Raw genomic sequence first — 20,254 nt, forward strand, 5'->3', positions numbered from 1 at the left:
TTTTTCAGGATCTTGTGTACCAGTTCCCATACCCATCCTCACATGCCCTGGTGTCTCAGTGCTCTCAACACTTTTCAGTACTGCGCTTGGTAGGACCAAAATGTGCCAAAAGCAGCTTATTTTATTATTCTGACTATACTACTTTGCTAATATTTTGGTTTCTTCAGCTTTTCTCAAAATGGCTAGTGCTTACAGCTTCTTTTATTTTCCAGTGATATTTGCAGATACTGAGCATATCTGGAAATTACAGTGCGAGTAACTAAAATAGGAATTCAAATAAGCTTAAGTACTTCATTTGGAAACATTTGCGATTGACTTATTCGTAGACGATGATCAATCTGAGCAACAAGTGTGGTAGTCACCACTAAAAATTATGATTAAATTACCTTTTTCTTAAAAAAAAAAAAGAGTATATTTCCAAATAAAGAGAAAAAAGTTGCAAGTGTAGAGAGGTTGCTCAGAAGGCACTCTGCACTGCCCAAGCGTACATTACCTTAAAAAGACGAAGGCTATTGCTCCCCCTCTTAGACAAGGCAGCAGACAACCGCATCCTTGCCATGCACGTTGTGTTCTCACCTGCAGCTTGGGGTTACCAAACCCGCTAATTTCTCATTCAGCAGAGACCCAAGCTACCTTCGGCTGTAGGATTTTTGCTGCCCCAGATGAACCTGAACACGGGCGTGCTTCTCTGCCTGGGGTGTACCGTCGAGCATGTCCTCTACAGGTCTTTCCTGTTTGCAGAAACTATCTAACTACTAAGATAGTGTCTGATCATACAAAGCAGGTCTTTTTTTGTCTGACTAAACAGAATTTATATTTTTAGCCTTTCTGCCACTGAATTTTTTAACGTTTTTCTTCATTCAAGTGAGTAGCAGTTTACTGAATCTTACAGTAGATGTTCAGTTGTAGCTTGTACCCAGAGAGCTGATGATGCTACATCTTCAGTGAATTACATGGTAACGATTGAATTTATTGGAGTGTAGTGCCAAGACAGCATGTTTCACTGCATTATTTTTTTGCAATGAAGGAAGAGAAGAATGCCTGTAGGTGGCAATCGTATGGAAGCTGTAGCCACACGCCATTGTGGTTTTTTTAATTAGTAGGTTACCATCAAGTTAATTTTCAAGTTAGCTTTCTGCAGTTCCAATTCAATAAGCTGCTTTACTGATGCTGAAGGCCAGGGCAGTGTGGTCCCTAATGTCTGACTACAAATCTAAGTGCCAGTTTCTCCACGCTGCCGGGCACTGTCTGGCTTAGGCAAATTCATGGATGGCTTGAGAAATTTTGTTTCAATGTTTACCGATCTATCTACCCATTTGTTTATTCATTTTCAACCAGTGAGTGCTGACATGGGTTTTTAATGACAGCATTGAGGGAAGTGTGATATTTTTATCACTAGCATTATTTTAATGCACAGTACAAAAAGCTACAATAATAGAGCTACAAATTACAGAATTATCTCACTGAACTGAAAAGATAAAAGATTGTGTGTACCCAAAATAAAAAAAATAACACTGTCCATGGATGAAGCCCAATGCGGTCGCTCTTTCAAGATGAACTCATGGTGCCGATGGGTAACATCAGGACCTGGGGAGCGTAGCGGTACCTGTGCAGCTTTGAGGGCAGCCGAGGGAGAAGGTCTGCCGTGAGCATGAGCAGCAGCACAAGGGACCTTGTCAGGGTTACCAGTTGATGGGCTGGCTGGTGCGCTCTGGGTTTCAGCTACGCTCAGGACAGACCTCAGACATCTCACACGTGGGCTGCTGTCACCCGGGACTGCTACAAAATACTCTGGGAGTGTGGCTGGCTCCAGGTCTGCCGGCCTCAGAGCCACACATCAGCTCTTTACACTGCATTCAGGGGGTTGCACGATGCCTTTCACAAAGTGCTTTTTGAGTAGGAACACAGCTAAAGTGTCAGAAGTTACTAATTCAGTTGGTCATCGCACTATGATGCACTGGATTTATCATGGCAGTGGTTGAAGACCAACTAGGATTACAGAAGTATTGCAAACAACTGCACAGGTACAAAGTAAGAAACAGTTCTTAATTTACAGTCTATATCAGTATTTCTTCTGCATCATTATTACTTGGTAGGTTATTTAAATGCCTACTAAAAATTAAGATCTTACTTTGACACAAATAGTTTGCATTAGATGAAGCAATACTAACTGAATAGAAAAATCTAAGTTCTATTTATGGCCCATTGTCTGTGGTGGCATTTTTATTAAATTCCACAAAATGGGGAAGCGACACATCCACTCAGAATTCTAGTTGCCACTAGAATAATTGTTTGTCCAGAATATTATTTTCTGGGGGAGTCTAATTTATGCATTCCAAGTACTTTGCTGGCTGATAGTAGTTCAAAATAAAGAACGTTTTTCTGCAGAAATTTAATCATTACCTTCAGCTGTGAATGCCCATTGCTTGGAGAAAATTGTCCCTGTAATTGTGCTACCATTTTAACTGGCATTTTAATTAAGGCTCTTCTGCTTATCAGTGTAAAACCAGGGACCGTTTGTTGTGCACCTGAATCCACTGACTAAAATGAACAAGTTGGAGAAATAAACTCCATGTAAAATGTTGGAGAGTTATTTGAAATAATGAAATAATTGCAAGTGCCAAACTAACACGTGAAATCAAAGCAAAAGAGAGGAAGCCTGTTGTGACTTTGGGAGCAGCAGGTGAGGTGGTGACTGTGACCTACTTTACTGTGCTGATTTATTGGTATTAGTCATCCTAGTAGATCTGTTGTTACCCAGATGCTTGTAAAGGAAAGTCCGTGATGGTGGTTTCAAGCACGGCTGTGATTTTTCTCTCTGTGATTCACTATACCTGACTAGACTTGTTGTCCTAGAAGGTTAGCATGTTGTTCTCCTTGACGTATTCTATCCCTTTTTTTTTCAATTCTTTTTGCTCTGCAGCTTCAAATAGTCCAGGCCTTTAAGAAAACATTTATGGTAGTGGAATTCAGCAGTCAAATATCAGGAAAAATATAGCTAAGACTAAGCTCGCAACTGGTGTGTCTAAGTCTTGTATTTAATTATTGATCCTAAATTATTTGAACTACCTTGTGTCGCATGCCTGCCTTCTTCGCAGTCTTGGAGTTCAGCTTTGTGAAGGAACGGTGTTACAGCCTCCAAAGGTTAAGAAAAACAAGCAGCCAACACACCTTAGAGGAATTTTGTAACACTAGTGGTAGGTGGAAACAAGGTTAAAAACGTTTCTGTGAACTGAAGATCAGATAGATACATGTTTCTGTTGTCAGGGCTGGGAACTCAGTTAAAGACTGATGACCTCAGCTGAACTGAATTATCTTATTGTATAATGATCATAAAAAAGGGAGAGGCTTAGAAATACTGCCTTTGCTGTCCTTGTATAAATGCTGGGCAAAGAATTTCTGGGTAATGCTGAAGTTGACTTTTTTGTGTGTATGAGCATGCTTCCAGTCTGTGCTGTGTTTTTGTGGGATTTTTAATAAGATGTTTTAAGAAGATCGTGAGAGAATTTAAAGCTTGACTTGATTACGCAGGTTGCTTAACTGCTGAGGAACCTGGGGGCCACCCAACCTGTGATAATTGTGCCAGGCAGTATAGGTAAATGGTTTACAGACCAGCAGTAATGTTCTGAAAATACATTGCAGCTTCTCGGTTTTACAACATGGGCAGATCCTGTGCATAAGCTACAGGGTTCATACGGGATATCAAAACATCTTCCGGCAAGTTACAGACTTCTGTGTTTCCTACGCTGCCGTTTTCCAACTCACCATTGTCCTGTCTTGCAACAGCCCTTGGAGAGATGGTCCATCCTGGGCTGTGGTGGTAACAGGACTGGAGAAAAGCCCACCTGGAGGTATTGCCTCCCGCTCTCTCTGTGATGAACATCCGTCTTTTGCCTTGCTCCAGGTTACCAAAGGGAAGCATCAGGGGATGACGTTACATCTGTCGGGAGGGATGGTGCAGTCCTCCGGGCCCCTCACCCAGCCATTTAGCTCCCCTCTCCCTACCTGACACCTCCTCCCAGTACGACGGCATGTGGCTACCGGACCCTCTAACCCGCCCTAACCCTCCGTTGGCCGGCGTGGGACTTGCACAGCCCACTGCATCCCCCCCCCGAAGAATCTGGGGACTTTGCAGGTCAACGAGACGTCGCGCTTGGTGTTGCTGCACGCTCCCGTGCTGCGTGTGCCAGGTGGTGCTGCCATGTCTCACCGGCTCCTCGCAGCAGTCACTGTCTTCCCCGGGGAACTTAAAGCGGGGAGGATGGTGTATTAAAAACCCCAACATGCTTGTTGCTCTGAAAAATGCAAGCATATAGCCACTGCTCCAGTTTTCTCAGTCTCCTCCCTTGCTTTTCCCAGACTGCTGCTTCCTCCCCTGCGCTATTCCATGTCCTATCACTTTCTGCTCCCTGTACAGCCAGATGATGGTGCAACGCATGGGTTAAAAATAAGTCTTTTGAATGAGAAGCATGTTTACAGTGACAGCAGACAAGGGAAACAAAAATCAATAGAAATGGTTTTCTAGTTCACAGTTTCATTAATGTCTTCAGCTTTAAAGGGATTCGAGATATTTGTGAGGTAAATGACCCATTGCAGGCTACACAGACATTTCAAGTTACATACAAATTTTAAGGCATAATAAAGTGTTCGTGCATACTCCTGCTCCTGGGGATTTGAAAGGTTACTGCAGATTTCCTTTCCTGTTGCTATGCATTTTATTTTCATTCTTGGGAAGCACAGATGAAGGCGAAGGTAGCAGCTGTTTTGGGAGGCTGCCCATGAAGCAGGAAAGTTTTGTCGAAGTGTTTTAGGTACCTTCTTCCATTCTTGTTCCATCCTGCACAAGAGCAGATGCCGAGTACCATGTGCTCTCCTATTTTGTCAGTCAGCTTCTTATGTAGGATTCACCTCTGCTTCTTGTGTAAAGGCCTCCCAGTAAGCCTCAGCTGCTGAGCCAGTTCCCCCGTCCCCATGCCTGTCTCCATTTTGTAAAAATGCGCCTGGAGAAGGTTTACAAAATTGTATGTGCCCCAGTAACTTCCCATGACAGTCCTCGGGGTCCTGTACAAGCAGTGTAACATCTGAAAAATATTTGAAGAACATAGCAACAGAATGACGGAGCTACCGATGGCCCCCCTCTTTTCCTCCCCAGATGAACTGCTGCAACTCAGTCCTTGCTGGGCATTTATCCAGGGTAACTGGCATTAGTAAATAAGGCCACAGGCAGATTTTAACAGAAAAAAATAGCTTAAGAATTTACCATATCATCTCAGCAGAGGCAACAATATGTCTTGGCAGAGTTTCCATCCACCCCATGAGTGGATGGAGCAGGACGCGTGCCTGCACGTCAGCTCCTCGAGGACACGGTGGGTGACATCTGCCACGCCAGCCCCCTCCTCCTCTGCTCTTGCTGGAGGAAGGATCAGATGTGTAACTCCACAGCAAATGAAGCAATGTAGGACTGAAAGAAAGTGCTCGCTGTCCTCTGCCTGGGACAAGAAAACACTGTTTTTGCTGGAGCTGGGGCTAAAATGTGTGCCGTGCACACTGGTTTTATTTTTTTTTAGGCTTCCAGTTATCGTGATACATTTGAAGATGAATGTTGACAAATACAAGGAGATTTTTACATCGAGTTTTCTTACCTCAGGGCAAATTTAAAACATAGTACCACTGGATTACAGCGTGCCAACAGATGTGGTGGATTGTTTCAGGCAAGCTTTCATGTGTCCTGCAGTATCACCTACGCAGCAGATTGCTAAGCTTTGTTGCTGTGCTTAGTATCAGTTACAACTTTCTCAGTGCCCATGTGCTTTTAACTTCCCTTGAAAACTGGCTGCTGCTGCAAAATAACCCAATTTCTGTTATTATAACATTTAAATGGCATAACATGGTCAAAACAAACCATCTGTGCTGACAAGGATTTCCATCAGTACACAGCTGAGGCATCAGCCTTCCGCAGAAGAGACCCAGTTAACAACATCTATCTTCCTTATGATTTATTTCAAATTCATCTAACACATCCATCCACTGTCTTCCATCTTTCAGAGAGACTGACAGAAATGAGATTGGTTGGAAACTGTCTGAGAGGTGAAATTCATTCTTTGCTCATGACAATACCCCTGACGCATAGAGAGCTCAAGAGGTTCTGTTCTGGGAACAGTGTCATCTGATTTGCTTAACAGTATCACTTAGGTATACTTGTTTGTGTTATATTAAAGCACAACTGCTATAAACAATTTATATATATATATATAAATATCCTTCAGACTGATATTTGCAAGATCCCTGTATGTATCAAGTCTTTCAAGTAAGCCACAAAATCAAAGGATGCAGAAAGATCAAGGTTGAATATTAATGAAAGGTTGCAGCAGGAGGCCTTTCAAACTCCCTGTTTAGCAGCGTTAGTGCTGTGGCCATTTCTGAAAGTTAACTCTGGGTTTTCTTCTGTTCTTTTGTTAGCACCTCACCTTGATACTCTCTAGATCTCTTTTAAGGAAAGACAGATTAAAAACAAAGTGAAAAGACCAATTAGATTATCCAGGGAAAGTTAAGTTTTAGTAAATGATGCATGTACTATAGCCCTGAGTGATGGATAATTCGGTAAAATATCAGTGTGCCTTTGAAATAACCTTACAGAAGAGCCATGGGCCATAAATTAAGTCAGTAACTTGTATGTGCGCATTTCTAAAATCTCAAAAATAGTTTCCATGTTCTCTCTCAGGTGCCACATTATCTGACAAGGTCAGCATATTCTTCAAAGGACTTGCATAAATACATCAGTGTCTTTGCAAAACTATGTGAAATTCAAAGTCCAAAGAATTAGTCCTGGGTATCCATTGCAGCAGGTATCTCACCTACGTGGTAAATTCTGCCACAGCTGCTCCAGAGACTGATGCTGACCAGTACTGACAGCATGATCTACAAGGTCTAACTAAATTGTGATGTCTGGTGTAGGAATCCCCGTTTGTCTAAGCAGCAGCACTATATGCTGATCAAATCCTTGATGATCAAAATCAGTTTAATTACTATCATTAGATTTGAATCGGAGAGGTAACATACATTCAGAAACCTAGATACATACTTCTGAAATTTCTTACGGGGAACAAACTGTCATCATGTATATGTCTTTTATGACTCATTCAATTAAATCCTAGTAAATGGAATTAGGAAAAGCCAGCTAGAACTAATTATGTATTTCTTCCCTTCTCGTGAGACGCTGTCCTGGCGGAAGTGCTCCGGTGAGCTTGCAGCCCACCTGTTAATAAGAAAACACTGCAGCTGCTCAGTGTTAAAACTGCAAGTTTTCATACAACTTCTCATACTTCTGATTCAAGAAATTATGCTATTCCATATTCTTTCTTTTATATATATATATATGTATATATGTGTCTAAATATATGTATTTATGTATATAAATTCTAGCTTAAAATAGCTAGACACACACAAGTGTGACTGAGGGCTCCATATCCGACATTCAAAGGCATCCAAGTGCCACAGAATTTGTGGTGGAAAGAATTTTAAATTTACTAGTGGCGGAAAGCAAGATTTTATTGCACACCTACAGGAGGACTGTAGTAAACTACAGACACTGATGCTGCATTTTATTTGAATGGTTCTGCAGAACATGAGAACTTGCTCATTCCAATTACAGGACTGATTTTTTTCTCTTCATTAATGGCTGTCTACAATTTATTGAACTAAAACCTATTGGCAATAACAGAAGAGATTCGGGAGGGTCCTTAGCTGTTGAAAATTGGTAATGTTCACAGAAGTCAGAAGGTTTGTCCCAATTTCATGACATTTTAAAAATCTGTTGCAAGAATTAATTACTAAAAATCAGCTCAGAAACCCCTCTAATCAACCTGTAACATGCAGAACAAGTCCACTTATTTTTTTTTTTCTTGGGGTAAAAATGTACCAAGACTGGTACATCCTTTTTCAAAGAAACTGTTAACTTTCCTCCCACTGCCCTGTTTTACTATTTACTGTCCATCCAACACAGTGCCCAGCTGACAAGTGCTCAGGCTTTTGGCGGAGTGAAGTCTAGAAGGCATGAGATGTGTGTTCCCCTTACACACCGCGCAGTGCCACGTGGAAACTGCTTGCTCTGCCTCTAAAATACTGTAAGCACTGGGGAGGCATAAATTAATAATGCGTGTTTATACATATGCATGTCTGTAGAATACCTAATGAACAAAGAGAAGGTAGCTTGAGCAGTATATTTTTAGCCTCAAAGTTTTCTGTCTAGGTTTTTCTTATTTCTGAGATTACAGGGCACTATGAAAACATGTTGAAAATAGTAGCAATTCGCTTGCTGGAAGTGTCATTCACAGCTGCTGAGGAATATTAGAAAACTAGGGGAGGGCGAAAAGCTCATGTGCATGTGTTTAGCAATGCACATTTGTATGTGCATAGATCTAGAAGTTACAAAAGGAAACAAGAGGTCTATGTCAAGAAGTTTTGGGGGGAATCAAGTCAGAAAGAGGTTTGTCGCAATGCAAACAAATTGCAGGGAGTTTAGCTCTGTGCATGCAAAGAGAAGATAAAAAGTTGTCCATAAATAGAAAACAGACCTTGTGGGGGGAAAACCTGCTGATTTGGGGTCTGTTAATCTCTTCTGGTTTAAAATCGCTGTATGATTTTGATAGATGGGCTGAAGATGTCTTGCTGAGAGCAGTTAACGTTTGTTTTTGTTCTCATTTTAAAAACAGGATTTACTTTAAGCTATTTAAATGCTTAGGGACATTGTTTAACTTTTAAATGTTTATTCTGCTGCCTGTCTCCATTCACTACAGAGGAATGCAAGAATTCCCTGCTAATTTAGTTGAGCTTATCTACTACTTTTCTGAATCAGTAAAGCTGAGTTGTGTACTGATGGGCTCTTATTGCTTAATATTGGATACCTTAGAAAAATAAATACATTATGTTTTTGGGGACTGACCAGATGAAGTCCAGATAACTAAAGGAAATTTCATTATCAGTAGCAAGGGGAAAGTTTATACAGATTTAGTGAAGCATGCCCTGGAGATGACACATTCTTAGAAAAGACAAGAGCGTATTCCTGCTGGGTTACTTATTTTCGTTACATAGAAAGATTTTTTTCCCTTTTGTAGCAAACCAGATAATTGTTTGCCATACCTCAGATGCTTTATCTCCACAGATGTTCTAATGCCAGATTTGCATTACTCTTGGTCCTTCAGGCAGTCCTGTTAGTTTTCATCTTTCCCTCATCATAATTTCAACAGCTGGTATTATGATACTCAGATGTAATTGCTGATCTCAGCTTCACCAGAAGGTTCTCTCTGAAGCTTTCCACTAGGTTTTTGCTTGGGTGAAGCTGGCTGTTATTTTTCCAAGGCCTGCCTGAATCATACTATTATTGAAGTTCTGTTAGAAAATGAGAAAATAGTTCATTTTAAAGGTTCAATAGTTCATTTTGGAGTCCACATGCTTTTACAGATTTCCATAAATGTTAGATGGCTTAACATTTGATTGTATCCTTACTCCATATCTTTTACAAGGATAATTAACCTTTATAAAGATCCGCCGTATATTGATGTTAAGAGCCTTTGGACACAAACATACCGAACATGCTACGACACAATTAAACTCTTGGCAACTAAGAATGCGATTGAATGATCAACTTCAGTCCTTTCTTCTGACTTCTGCTGGGTTCTGCCTTCTGCCCTCAGGCATGATTCCCTGCCCACTTTCCTGAGTCAACACCATGGCTTGAGGAGCTGTGCAGCCAGTCAGATGAGGGAGCTAATAAAACTCATACATATGTATTTTTGCAATCTAATAGTTTATTTTGTTTTGGCAGAGGTAATTTTCACCTGGATCAGCTCTCTGAGCAGCTCACCATTGTTGCATCCAAATTACAACCCAGCCTCGAGGATAAGATACCAGACCAAACACAGGTGTTAAAGGTACATCTCTCTGCCCTGATAATACACACACATGTAGCATTACAGGCTACCAGTCACCAGTTCTACATACTAACTCTGAAGCAGTGGTGTCCAAGCAGTCAGTGGTTTTTGTTGCCGCTTAAACACATAGGATGAACACTCCTCTGCCTGTGTCACTGCCTGTGGGTAGCTCACGTGGATTGCTTCCAGGCCAGTACCAGTAACTGGCCATTTCTGTTTATGGCTCTGGGGCCTTTGATACCTCCCTGTGCCCGGATTTTCAAGGCCACTGGAGTCAGCCGGTGACTGTGCTGTCAGGAGGCCCCACCTGTAGCTGGGATCGTTCTTTATCTACGCAGTAAAGGCATATATAGAGAGCACCCTTTTGCAGCTGCTTGCTATTACTCTCTGTGCAGTTACAGCAGAGCTGCAGGTATGTGACCGGAGCGACTTTGCTTACCAGCCAAGGCAGAACTGTGACTTTCCAGCTTAAACAAATCCTCAAACCATGCCTAGGGTTTCAGCGGCGCAAAACAGAACTGCCGGAAAATGGTAGGTTGTTTTCATGAAAACTTGTGACAGAAATGAAAAATAAGTGAAGTGAAAAATGAAAATGAAAAAAAAACCCCACCTCTGGAGCTTTTTCCTGTTAAGTTTTCAAACAGTGAAAGGTTTGTGATACGTTGTTTTAAAAGACAGAATAACGTGAGAAAATGTATCGTTTAGAAAAACACCTTTCATTGAAAGAAATACAAGGTTTTGGTGAGTGTTAATGAAGAATATACTCTATTGTTTCGTAATTGTATCAGACCTGTGTGCTTGAGATGCTGAAAATCATTGGAATTGGTAAGCGTAAGAGTGGGTTGCAAGGTAGGCACTTTCCGTTCATATTCTATGTCTTTGCAATGCTGCTTGTTTCTGAGGGGTTTGTCTTGATTTGGTAATACAACTTCTCCTCAGCTGTGTTATTTTGTCATAACTTTCATATGCTAGGGCCCTAGAGCTCTTAATTACTTACGATGTATACCATGTTGCTCTTAGAGTTTTTATGTTGCTGTTCGAGTTTATATATTGCTCCAATGCTTTCTACTGAGACTCCTAATTACAAGTGTTTCAATACATGTATGTAATAATTAATCTTTATTAGCAGAATAGGAAAGCTGGAACATTCAATTTCTCCCCTTATAATACTTCAAGTAAAATTGTTTATTAGGCTGTGTACATGTGTGAGAGACACACACAAACACAAATAGATTTACGGGAATGTTGTAAAAGAACAGTTTCACTAGTAAGCCTGTAATTATTACAGTTTTTCCCTCTGTTTTGATTTGTAAGCATGTGCCTGTGGGATTCTTGTTGATAATGTCATGCCTGGGCTTGAAAAATCTGTCTGACATCTGTAAAATTGTTGGCCTGAGGTGGTTACAAAAAAGAAGTGGGCTGGAGCAAAGGCAATTACTTGCCGACCCAAACCCTGCTGCCAAAATTGGTTTTTTTTAGGCAGGAAGAGGGACAGCTTCGTCTTTCAGTGACACTTGAGGCTCGCTGGTGATGGGCAGGGCTGAGTACACGGTGGGCACTGGAAGGGGCAGAGGGGTTTCGGTTTCTTCCAGCCACAGAGCTGGCCGGCTGCTGCAGTGCGTCTTCTGCAGTGCTGTCAGGCGTCTGTGGACACCGAGGTTCTCTACGCTTCTGTTGCCTTAGGATTGCTTTACATATAAATGCTTTATCAACATTGTCGTGTTGGTTAAAAAGGTAAAGAAAAAGAAATCCTACCCTTCATGGATATAACTTCAGTAAGAAAAGCTCAGTTACAGTTATGCTGGGAAAAAAAGGTATTACTCTTGTTCCAGAAAATGATATTCCTATATAACAGAATAGGAATTTTTATTGGCAAATGTTGTATCTCCACTGTTCCATTTTCTAGTGATCTCATGCTGTAACATTGTCCATTCGTGGACGTTCAGGGGGAAACTCCCCTGAAATGCTAGGACTCTACCTTGTGTTGCTACAGTTTCCAAAAACATTGCAAAATAAGCTGCTACTTATATATTGCTGATTCTTATATATTCCTGCTAAAACTCAGGTCCCAGGGATAAGAAAATTGTACTGTATGATATCTCATACATTTCACTGGTTGTATAAGAACAAAGCAGGAGACTTTAATCTTTCAAAAATTGTCCCAAAAATTTTGTAATGAATAATAGCTTATGAAATTAGGATTTTAAAAGGCCCAAAAGGATGAGTATATGTTAAAAATTCGGACTTATTTTTTCTACTTAAAATCTGTATTCTCTCACAGACTATTCTGAAGCATCTGACAGCACCAGGATAGTTAAAAATAGGAATCATGTTATATCTTATCACTTGCCTCTGTGGTCAACCAGTTGCATGTCTAAACTCACAAATCTAAATTCGAATCTAAATCATGATTCCAGTACTCAGAGTTGTATAATTCTGATGCAGGAACGTATGGATACAGATGCTGCAGTTTGATGTTGTTAAGAATGAATACTTACATGCGGGAAGTTATGAAGCTCTGCCCTTATCTTTGGGACATTAGTAGTGAGTGAATTTGCTGTGGAATATGCAGAAATATGCAGAAATATGCGATAAAGGCCTTGCATATTGAAGCAATTGGCAAAACTTTAATCAATAGACCTGGATTTTTCCATAAAAAGCATTACAAAATGAAAGTAAAATGAAGGTAATACCTGTTAGCAATACAACCAAGAAACAAATACAGCAAATACTTTATTCAGTGAAAACTATCCTGTAGAATTATCTGGTAATACATAATAATAACAACCCAGAACCAGCTCCTTGATAAATTACTATATTTAGATGAGTAAAATGAGTGTGTTGCTGGATACTTATAAATGATGGTTGATACAAATTTACTTAGCATAATGCAAATGTTTATGCTGTGCTGTGTTTTTTTGTTTGCAATTTGCTGCCTTTAAAATATTTGTTGTGAAAATCAGGCTCTTGGAAAATTTATGCCAATTAAACATAGTGGCATTTGGGCTTTTCTGCATAGTTGATGTTAATCTTTCAAGTCCCTGTCACCCAAATCAGAGCTGAATGTCATATGTTTAGGTCCGCCAGAGCGAGAAGGAAACTGGAAGGAGCTTTCTGGTTTTATTATGCTCATCTTGAATGGACTCTTAACCATATTTATCTAATGGCTTTTATTAATGCCTGGTTAACCCACCAGATAACTGACTTAACGTACTTCTCTGTTCACCTGGTCTTAAAGGAAAGCTTTCATATTGCATTGAATTAGATTTAGCAGAACCACAGCTAGATGAGTTGTAGGTGGTCGACTTTGATAGTGGTGAGGGAACTTGAGCTTCACGTCCCTGTAACTTGCATCTCTGTAGATGTAGAGTCACTGCAGTGAAACCCAAAGGGCTACATTCTAACAATGCTCACCAGGAAGAGCTGTAGGCTTACTTGCATAATCATTAATTTTTCTGTCCTCTCATAACCCATCTGTGTTTTCTGGTTGACTGGCAAAGAAGTCCTAATCCTGCATTTGACATTGTCTCTTGATATGGAAATAATTGATGTCACACATTTAGCGTGACGTAACTTATACAGAGCCAGAGCCATGCAATGAACTTCACAGACAAATAAAATTGACAGGTTCCTATCCAGCACAATCTACAATCTCTCTGTGCAACCACCGGCCACAAACTGAGCTGGGATGTCTGTGAAGCTACAGCGGTAAAGCAGGAGGGTGAAAGTTGTGGTGTATTGACTTACAGAGCCTTTAGGAGCTCAGATGTCAGCTACCCGGCTACATGCCACTTCAGGGGGGCTGTGTGCACCTCTCTGAGCAGTGGGTAGAGGTGGCACATCCTGAGAGCAATTCTTGTGCTCATGGGCTATGTCTAGTTTGAAGTTTTGGCTTGTTTGTTTTAATTTGGGGTAAACTGAAGTAACCACCAGGATATGCAGTAATAGGAGATTCAGGCTGGCTGTCTTCTGGCTGCAGTCTGAACGGTTTGGATGCAAGTTCACATTTGTGTTTTGGAATGGGGTACACGTTTATGCACCAACAGGCTGCAGCTGTTGGTCCTGCATACCTCATGGCACTATCAAAGTGTCTGATTCGGGACAGACAGCCTTCATACGCTTATTCCCAGAAGGGCCGCAAATCACATACTATGAGGCAGAAGAAAATTTGTACGCTGATAAGCAGCAACCATTCACATTGCCCGAGGGAGAATTCTGTACTTGCCTCTGCAACACGGGTCATCTTTAACGTAAATAGCTGGGTTCCAGGCAAGTACTTGGGTATACAGAACAGCTGGCATTCAAGTCTGCTAAAAAGGTGGCTCTTATTCACAGCATTTGAAATGCAAAACACTGCCACCAACCTGTAGGTACTGTTTGCACTATTGCTGTCACTCAGCAGCAGCAATGAGGAGTTACATAGTAGAAATTTCCTAGGCTGCATGAGAATGAGGAAGAGGGCTTGAAATTGCCTCTCATCACACAGCAAGGGACACAGGATAGTAGGCAGGGGAAAGGAAGAAGAGGGAGAACTTCTGTTACCCTCAACTGGAATTTTTCACGTGCTTCTCTATCCTTCACCCTCTATCAATGCACCCCACTAATACACAATGATAGTCTTAGTTCTGAAGTTTTTTCCTGTGTAGAAAATGGGTACTCACAGAGCATCCATGGCTGTTACATCCTGAAAGCACATAAAACATTTCTTAATGAGGAGAGGACAGGGGAGGAGAGGAGTTGATTTGAAATTTTAGTTTGATATCTGAATGTTTATCAACATCTTCTGAATGAACGTCACAGCTTGGCAATGCAATCTGTAAGTCTCAGTGTGATCCCTTGGTAGTTTGTGCTGGGTACAGAGAAGCGGAGTATCTCCTTTCCTGTGGGTGTGAAAGGCTCATGCTTTGGCAGATAAACTGAGAACTGTCACAGTGTGCTCACGGATAACTGCAAGACTGACGTCACTCAGCTCTGTCCCATTTGCTGTCAGACTTAGAAATGGCACTGACAGTCTGCCATCACGCAGACCTTTTCCCTGGGGGCTGGTTGCTACAAGCTTTAGGAAAAAGATTTGGAGGGCATGTTAAAAAGTCTCTCATAAGAAGCCCCAGTATGCTGTTTAGAGTACAGATGTTAGCATTGTGGACAAAGGGACCTTCCCCTTCTTCCTCATTGTGCCTTTGAAATACACATTTGACACCACATGTTTAATTTCTCCCAACAACACCAGAACACAACATTTAATAATAGCATTTTTAATTCTGGAGAGCTCAAGGTTCTCCGCAGAAGAAAGATGTACTGTGCTTCTCCTTTTACAAATGTGGTAGTGGAAGTACAAAGAAGTAAAGTAAATTGCCAAGATCCAGATTCATGATAAAACTGGAAAGAGAACGGGGCCAAACTTCAAGCCAGCTTCCTAATGACAGAATTTCCATGCCTTCCATCTCCATAAAGGTTTCCTTTCTTGTGATAATTCCCAGTGTGTGTGTACGACCCCATCTACGGGACTACATTGTGTGGGAGTTGGCTTTTGCTAAGTAATCCCACTGTCGCCACTGCTGCTGCTTCTCCCTCCATGGCCTATCCATAAATCAGTATAGATAATTCATGCAATGCAGGCAATGCAGGCAAACCCAATATTGATGTCTGTCCCTCTGAAAGCTGAATACAGTGGTGTACACCCTTGTACAGTGATCTTAAGTCTAACCAGACCTTCCATTCCTAATTGGCATTATTGTTTAAAAGGTCACTTTAAAAAGGTAGGCAAAATAATGTAAATATCAAGAGCATTGTGGGTTGTGTCAGCATGCTGAAGTGAGGGAAAGCACTGGAAAAGGATGAAATTACTCTGTGCCTTTAAGGGCAGCTGGGCAGTCAGTGAGGGATTTTGAGGTATTTGAACTTTAAAATTGACACAATGGATGGCTGGGATGATTTAATGCTTTTATCATTAATTTAAACCATAGAAATGAATTTAAAAATACTTTGTGGGAAGAACAAAGGATGAGAGAATTTATCTATGGGCTACCACTTCTATCTATGTCACTGTCAGTCCAGCCTCATGCTCCTGCCAATACATGGAAGGATTTGCTTTTGTGAAGGTTCAGTTGGAAATAGGTGCACTGTGTGGGAAGAGCATTTATTCAAACTCCATGGGCTTTTGAAAATAACTGTGAGAGAAGTACCTGGTGAGGCTGTCAGAAGTACTGTGCTGTGCAGCATTCTGCCCCGTGCAGGGAGTCATGTCTCTGTTTTGGAGTGAGGAAGGAGAGCTGTACAAACCAGCTGTGTGTGCGAGAGGAGGGGGAGTTGTCTTTTCTCATCCAAGCAAAATGAAATGTATTCCGCAAACATGCCATAGGATAAGTCCTTCTGCTCCCACTACAGGCCAGGGAGGACATAGTGGCACGTGTGTGAGGGGGAAAGATAAAGGGGGAAAAGAGCAGCCTTTGGCTGCCCAGAGAATTGCATGGCACCACGGTTTGATATATGCTGAACTTACATTCTGAAGACACAGATGATTTGACTCCAACATATGAAAAGAACCATTTATTGAGATGTTTGCGAAGTGTGTGGCACCTGCAGAGGCTGCCGAGATGGCAACAGCTCCTAATTCAGCTTGTGTGGAAAGGCGCTCCCGACCTGTGGGACAGGTCCCTCTACCCAAGCAGCACTTTCTGCTCCACCATAACTTGCTGCTGTGTGCAGCAGTTGTTCCTCGTTCCCCAGCCCGCTGCCAGGCGTTCACAGCTCCTCCAAGAACCGCCCAGTGCCACGGCTTTCGCTGCTGGTGCAGGACACAGGAGCTGTTGTTGCTGCAGTAACTGCCACCGCTGAGAGCAGCGGCCAAGCAAACGGATCCACAGGCTAGATTGGAAGGTGTGACTAATACAACACCGAGATCTTATGAGACTAACCGTATTATCCTCTCTTTTTTAGAAGCTACATTAGGATAATGCTTTCTTTGTAAATCTATTAGTATGTATGTTAATACTACTGAGCCCAACCACACATGATATACCTCTAAATACATATTGCACATCCCTGCCTCTTTTCATCTTGAAGAGAAGTTTCATCATTTTGTGGCTAGTCTGCTGGTATGATTTAAATAAAGCTGATATTATTTACATAAAACTCTTAAACTTTTGAGTAAACTATGATTTATAATAAGCCTTGTATTACTAAAGAGCCAAGCAGTTGAAGCCTTTTATGTACCCCTTTTCCAACTACTTACCTTGTCTATGCTTTAATCAACGGCATCTGGCAAGGCTTAAATAACCCTGAAAGTTTCTGAGGAAATAAGGCTGTTTCATCCTAGGTGCTTGAAACTGCACAGTCCCCTTTGGAAGTGTGCAATTACGACTTCAGAGAAAACCCCAAACCCACAATATTTGCCTATTTAATTTCTTACTGACCTTTACCTCCAGAGTCCCCCACCCTCTGGCACATTTTGAGTCACGAATTAAATTTCATGTCTGAGCTGAAGAACTGAAGAAATCCAATTCCCATTTTAAAGCTTTTTCCCAGCAGCCTTCCAACTTCAGCTATCTCGTTCAGCTGCATAAGGAGTGTAGGAAAGAGGGCAAGTCATCGCCTGTGTGCAGGTATCCTGTGTTAGTTCGGTTACTTTGCATTGGGCAAAGTAACTGCATTGGGCAAATAATGCTTCCCTTAGCGAATCCGCTCACTACTTAATTTGGGATAACTTTGTAAAAACTAGTGTTAGAGTTGAAGAAGAAACACCTGCCAAGAAGGTGAGGTCTAGTGTTTCTTTTTACTTTGGAATTTCAGGTCTTTCCTTTTTGAAGACCTCATTATGTGAAAACACCAAGGCCACTGTGTCAGATAATTAACCTCCGATAGTAGTGTTACCTCAGAACATAAGACTCCAATAAAAAAAGTAAATGGTGGCAGGGAAATATTTTTTTAAAGCTGCAACCCCCCCCCCCGGATTGTTAGCTCTGTTGATTTATGTATGTTTATACTCGCACATGCCTTGGGACTGTTGCTGTCTCCAACTAGAGAAGAAAAGCAGTGTGACTCATACATGAGCATCGTAACAACTGTACCTAAAAGGTAAGTCCTGCTGCTGTTGCAAGGGAGTCAGTCCAAAGGAGGTCCAGATTTACTTTTTGTAACATGGTACAAGTGGTAAGTCAACTATTCTATTTATTCCAGAAAAGAAAAAAAGTACATTTCCTGTACAATTTAATGAGCGATTATAAAAACAGTATTCTACTTACACTTTTCAGTAGTTTAAAATGTGTTAAGTGTTACTGATTTAAACTCATTCCTCAGCATAGGTATTCTGAAGATAAATGCAAAAATCAGTCAGGAGCTCTGCTCAACTCTTAGGAATTTAAGTACATTGGCATAAGTGTGCCCTGGAAAACACGTTTTCCTTGGGTGTTCACAAGTATGGTTTGAAGCTCCCTTGTGCTAGGGCACTGAAGGATTTGTCTCGTATGTGTAGTGTTCAGAAAGGGGGGCTGAATTGGTTGCCGTGCTCCACTGACCGCTTCGGAAACTGCAGACTCTGATTATTTAGTCGGTTTGACAGAATTTTTTCTAACATGTTTGTTGTGAGAAGCTCTGGGTGTTGAGGGTTTTGCAGCAGCAGCACTCAGCTGCGTCCGGGGTGCCTTACGCTACTGCCAACAGTCAAACCCTTACAAGCGAGCCTGCCCCAGGATGAACAACATACTTAATACCTCTGGTTTCTTCCTTCCTTTCCCTTCCGAACCTTTAGGATGCGCTGTGTTTTGTGGGGCTTCGTTGTAGCCACGGGGTCTAGACTTCTTTTAACAGAAAGTCGCTCGAGTTTATCTGGAAGGTAACTCCTTCCAGGAGCCGGAGCTTTAGCGAAAAGCCCGAACCACAGCAGCGGTTGCCCGTCACCCCTCCGTCCAGACACACCTCGGGGAGACCATCCTTGCTCCTGCTGCCCCCTCAGAAGCGCCGGCCTTCAAAATCTTTTAAAAAGAGACGATTTAAGCCCGCTCCCTCTGGCTAAAACCTCGCCCCCTACCCTCTTCTCCCCTCAGGGCGCCCTCCCTTTTTCGAAGGGAGGGAAAACACCACAGCCCACGCCCGCCTCTCCCCGTCGCGGCGGGAGCCGGAGCTCTGAGGGGGTTAATGCGGGTGGTGCCGCCTGAGGAGAACCGGAGCGGCTGCCGCCGACGTGCGGGAGGGCCGGGCACGCCCTCCGGGCGTGCCCGGCCCTCCCGCACGTCGGCGGCAGCCGCTGCGATCCCGCCGTTCCCCTCAGTACCGCGGCCGTTGGGCGGGCGGGTTTTTGGCGGGCGCCTGTGAGGAGAAGGCGGCGGCGGCTGCGGGGCAGTATGCCGGGCAGCGACACGGCGCTGGCCGTGGACAGAACGTACTCGGACCCGGAGCGGCACCGGCGTCGTAAGATGAGGGTAAGGGTAGGGAAAGGGTTGTCGGGGTCTCCCTTGGAAGGAAGGGGAGGGATGGTGGGGCTGGGTGCCGAGGTCTGAGGGGCGGCCGCCAACCGGCAGCGTGTTCTCCCCGAAGAGGTGTCCGCGTTCGCCAGGTTGTCGATTTAAAGGGAAGTTTGTTTTTTTTTTAATCTGTGCATCTTTCATATTCCTGCTCTAAATACTCTTTGGAATACGAAGACGAAATGAAACTGGTTGTTGAACATAACAGAAACAGATGTTCAAGATACATCCACAATAGAAACTAGCTGGAGGCGAGAGTAATAGAGAACTTACTCACCAAAGTCAACAGCGCTGACGATCTAATGAAGTGGCTTTGCGTCGAGATCACGCTGGTGAAACAGTTGGTTTTGGTCTTGTTTCTCAAGGTCTGTTTAATAAACTGTGGATCAGGTGATTATGTCTAGCAGCAGAGAATGATTACGGTTCCCTTCCTGAAGTTCCTTGCAAGAGGGCTGTGGCAGGGATGGAGATCAGCAGAAAAGGTGTATCTGTGTGTGCTAGGGATAAAGTAAGGATATACTGTATATCCATGACGTACGGCTTTATGGGATAGTTTTTCTTATGGTCTGCTGGCAAGTTCATCTTTCTTTATCTTACTAGTTTGATGGTTTGTTCATACAATATATGATAAACGTGTATAGGTAATGCTCATGATCCTTTCATATATTTAGTAGCCTTTGTGGTGAATGTCCTGCTGATGAAGGCAGCTGGCTCTCTAGTTAATGCACGGATTTCAAATTCTTACCTAAATGCTCAGCTCAAACAGGTATAAAACAAATTGTTCTTCTTCCCATGCACTGCAGGAAGATGTGAAGAAAAAGGAGGTTGCTCTAGTTGACTTGGGATATCAGCAGAAATTCTGAT

General features: G+C 42.4%; 1 protein-coding gene across 5 annotated transcripts in view; it reads left to right on the forward strand.

The window, feature by feature from the left end:
• TMCC3 (transmembrane and coiled-coil domain family 3) overlaps positions 1–20,254 on the forward strand; it is a 143,332-nt gene that overhangs the window by 74,001 nt on the left and 49,077 nt on the right. The window contains exon 1 of one of the 5 annotated variants that reach the window (XM_030003082.1): positions 19,161–19,348. The exons of the other annotated variants lie outside the window; for them this stretch is intronic. Within the exon in view, the coding sequence (XP_029858942.1) occupies positions 19,271–19,348 (78 nt within the window). The 5' untranslated portion in view covers positions 19,161–19,270. Of the gene's footprint in view, positions 1–19,160; positions 19,349–20,254 lie in introns of those variants that run through there. 5 annotated transcript variants of the gene reach the window in all.

This window comes from Aquila chrysaetos, chromosome 26, assembly GCF_900496995.4.
Source record: "Aquila chrysaetos chrysaetos chromosome 26, bAquChr1.4, whole genome shotgun sequence".
Classification (NCBI taxonomy): Eukaryota; Metazoa; Chordata; class Aves; order Accipitriformes; family Accipitridae; genus Aquila; species Aquila chrysaetos.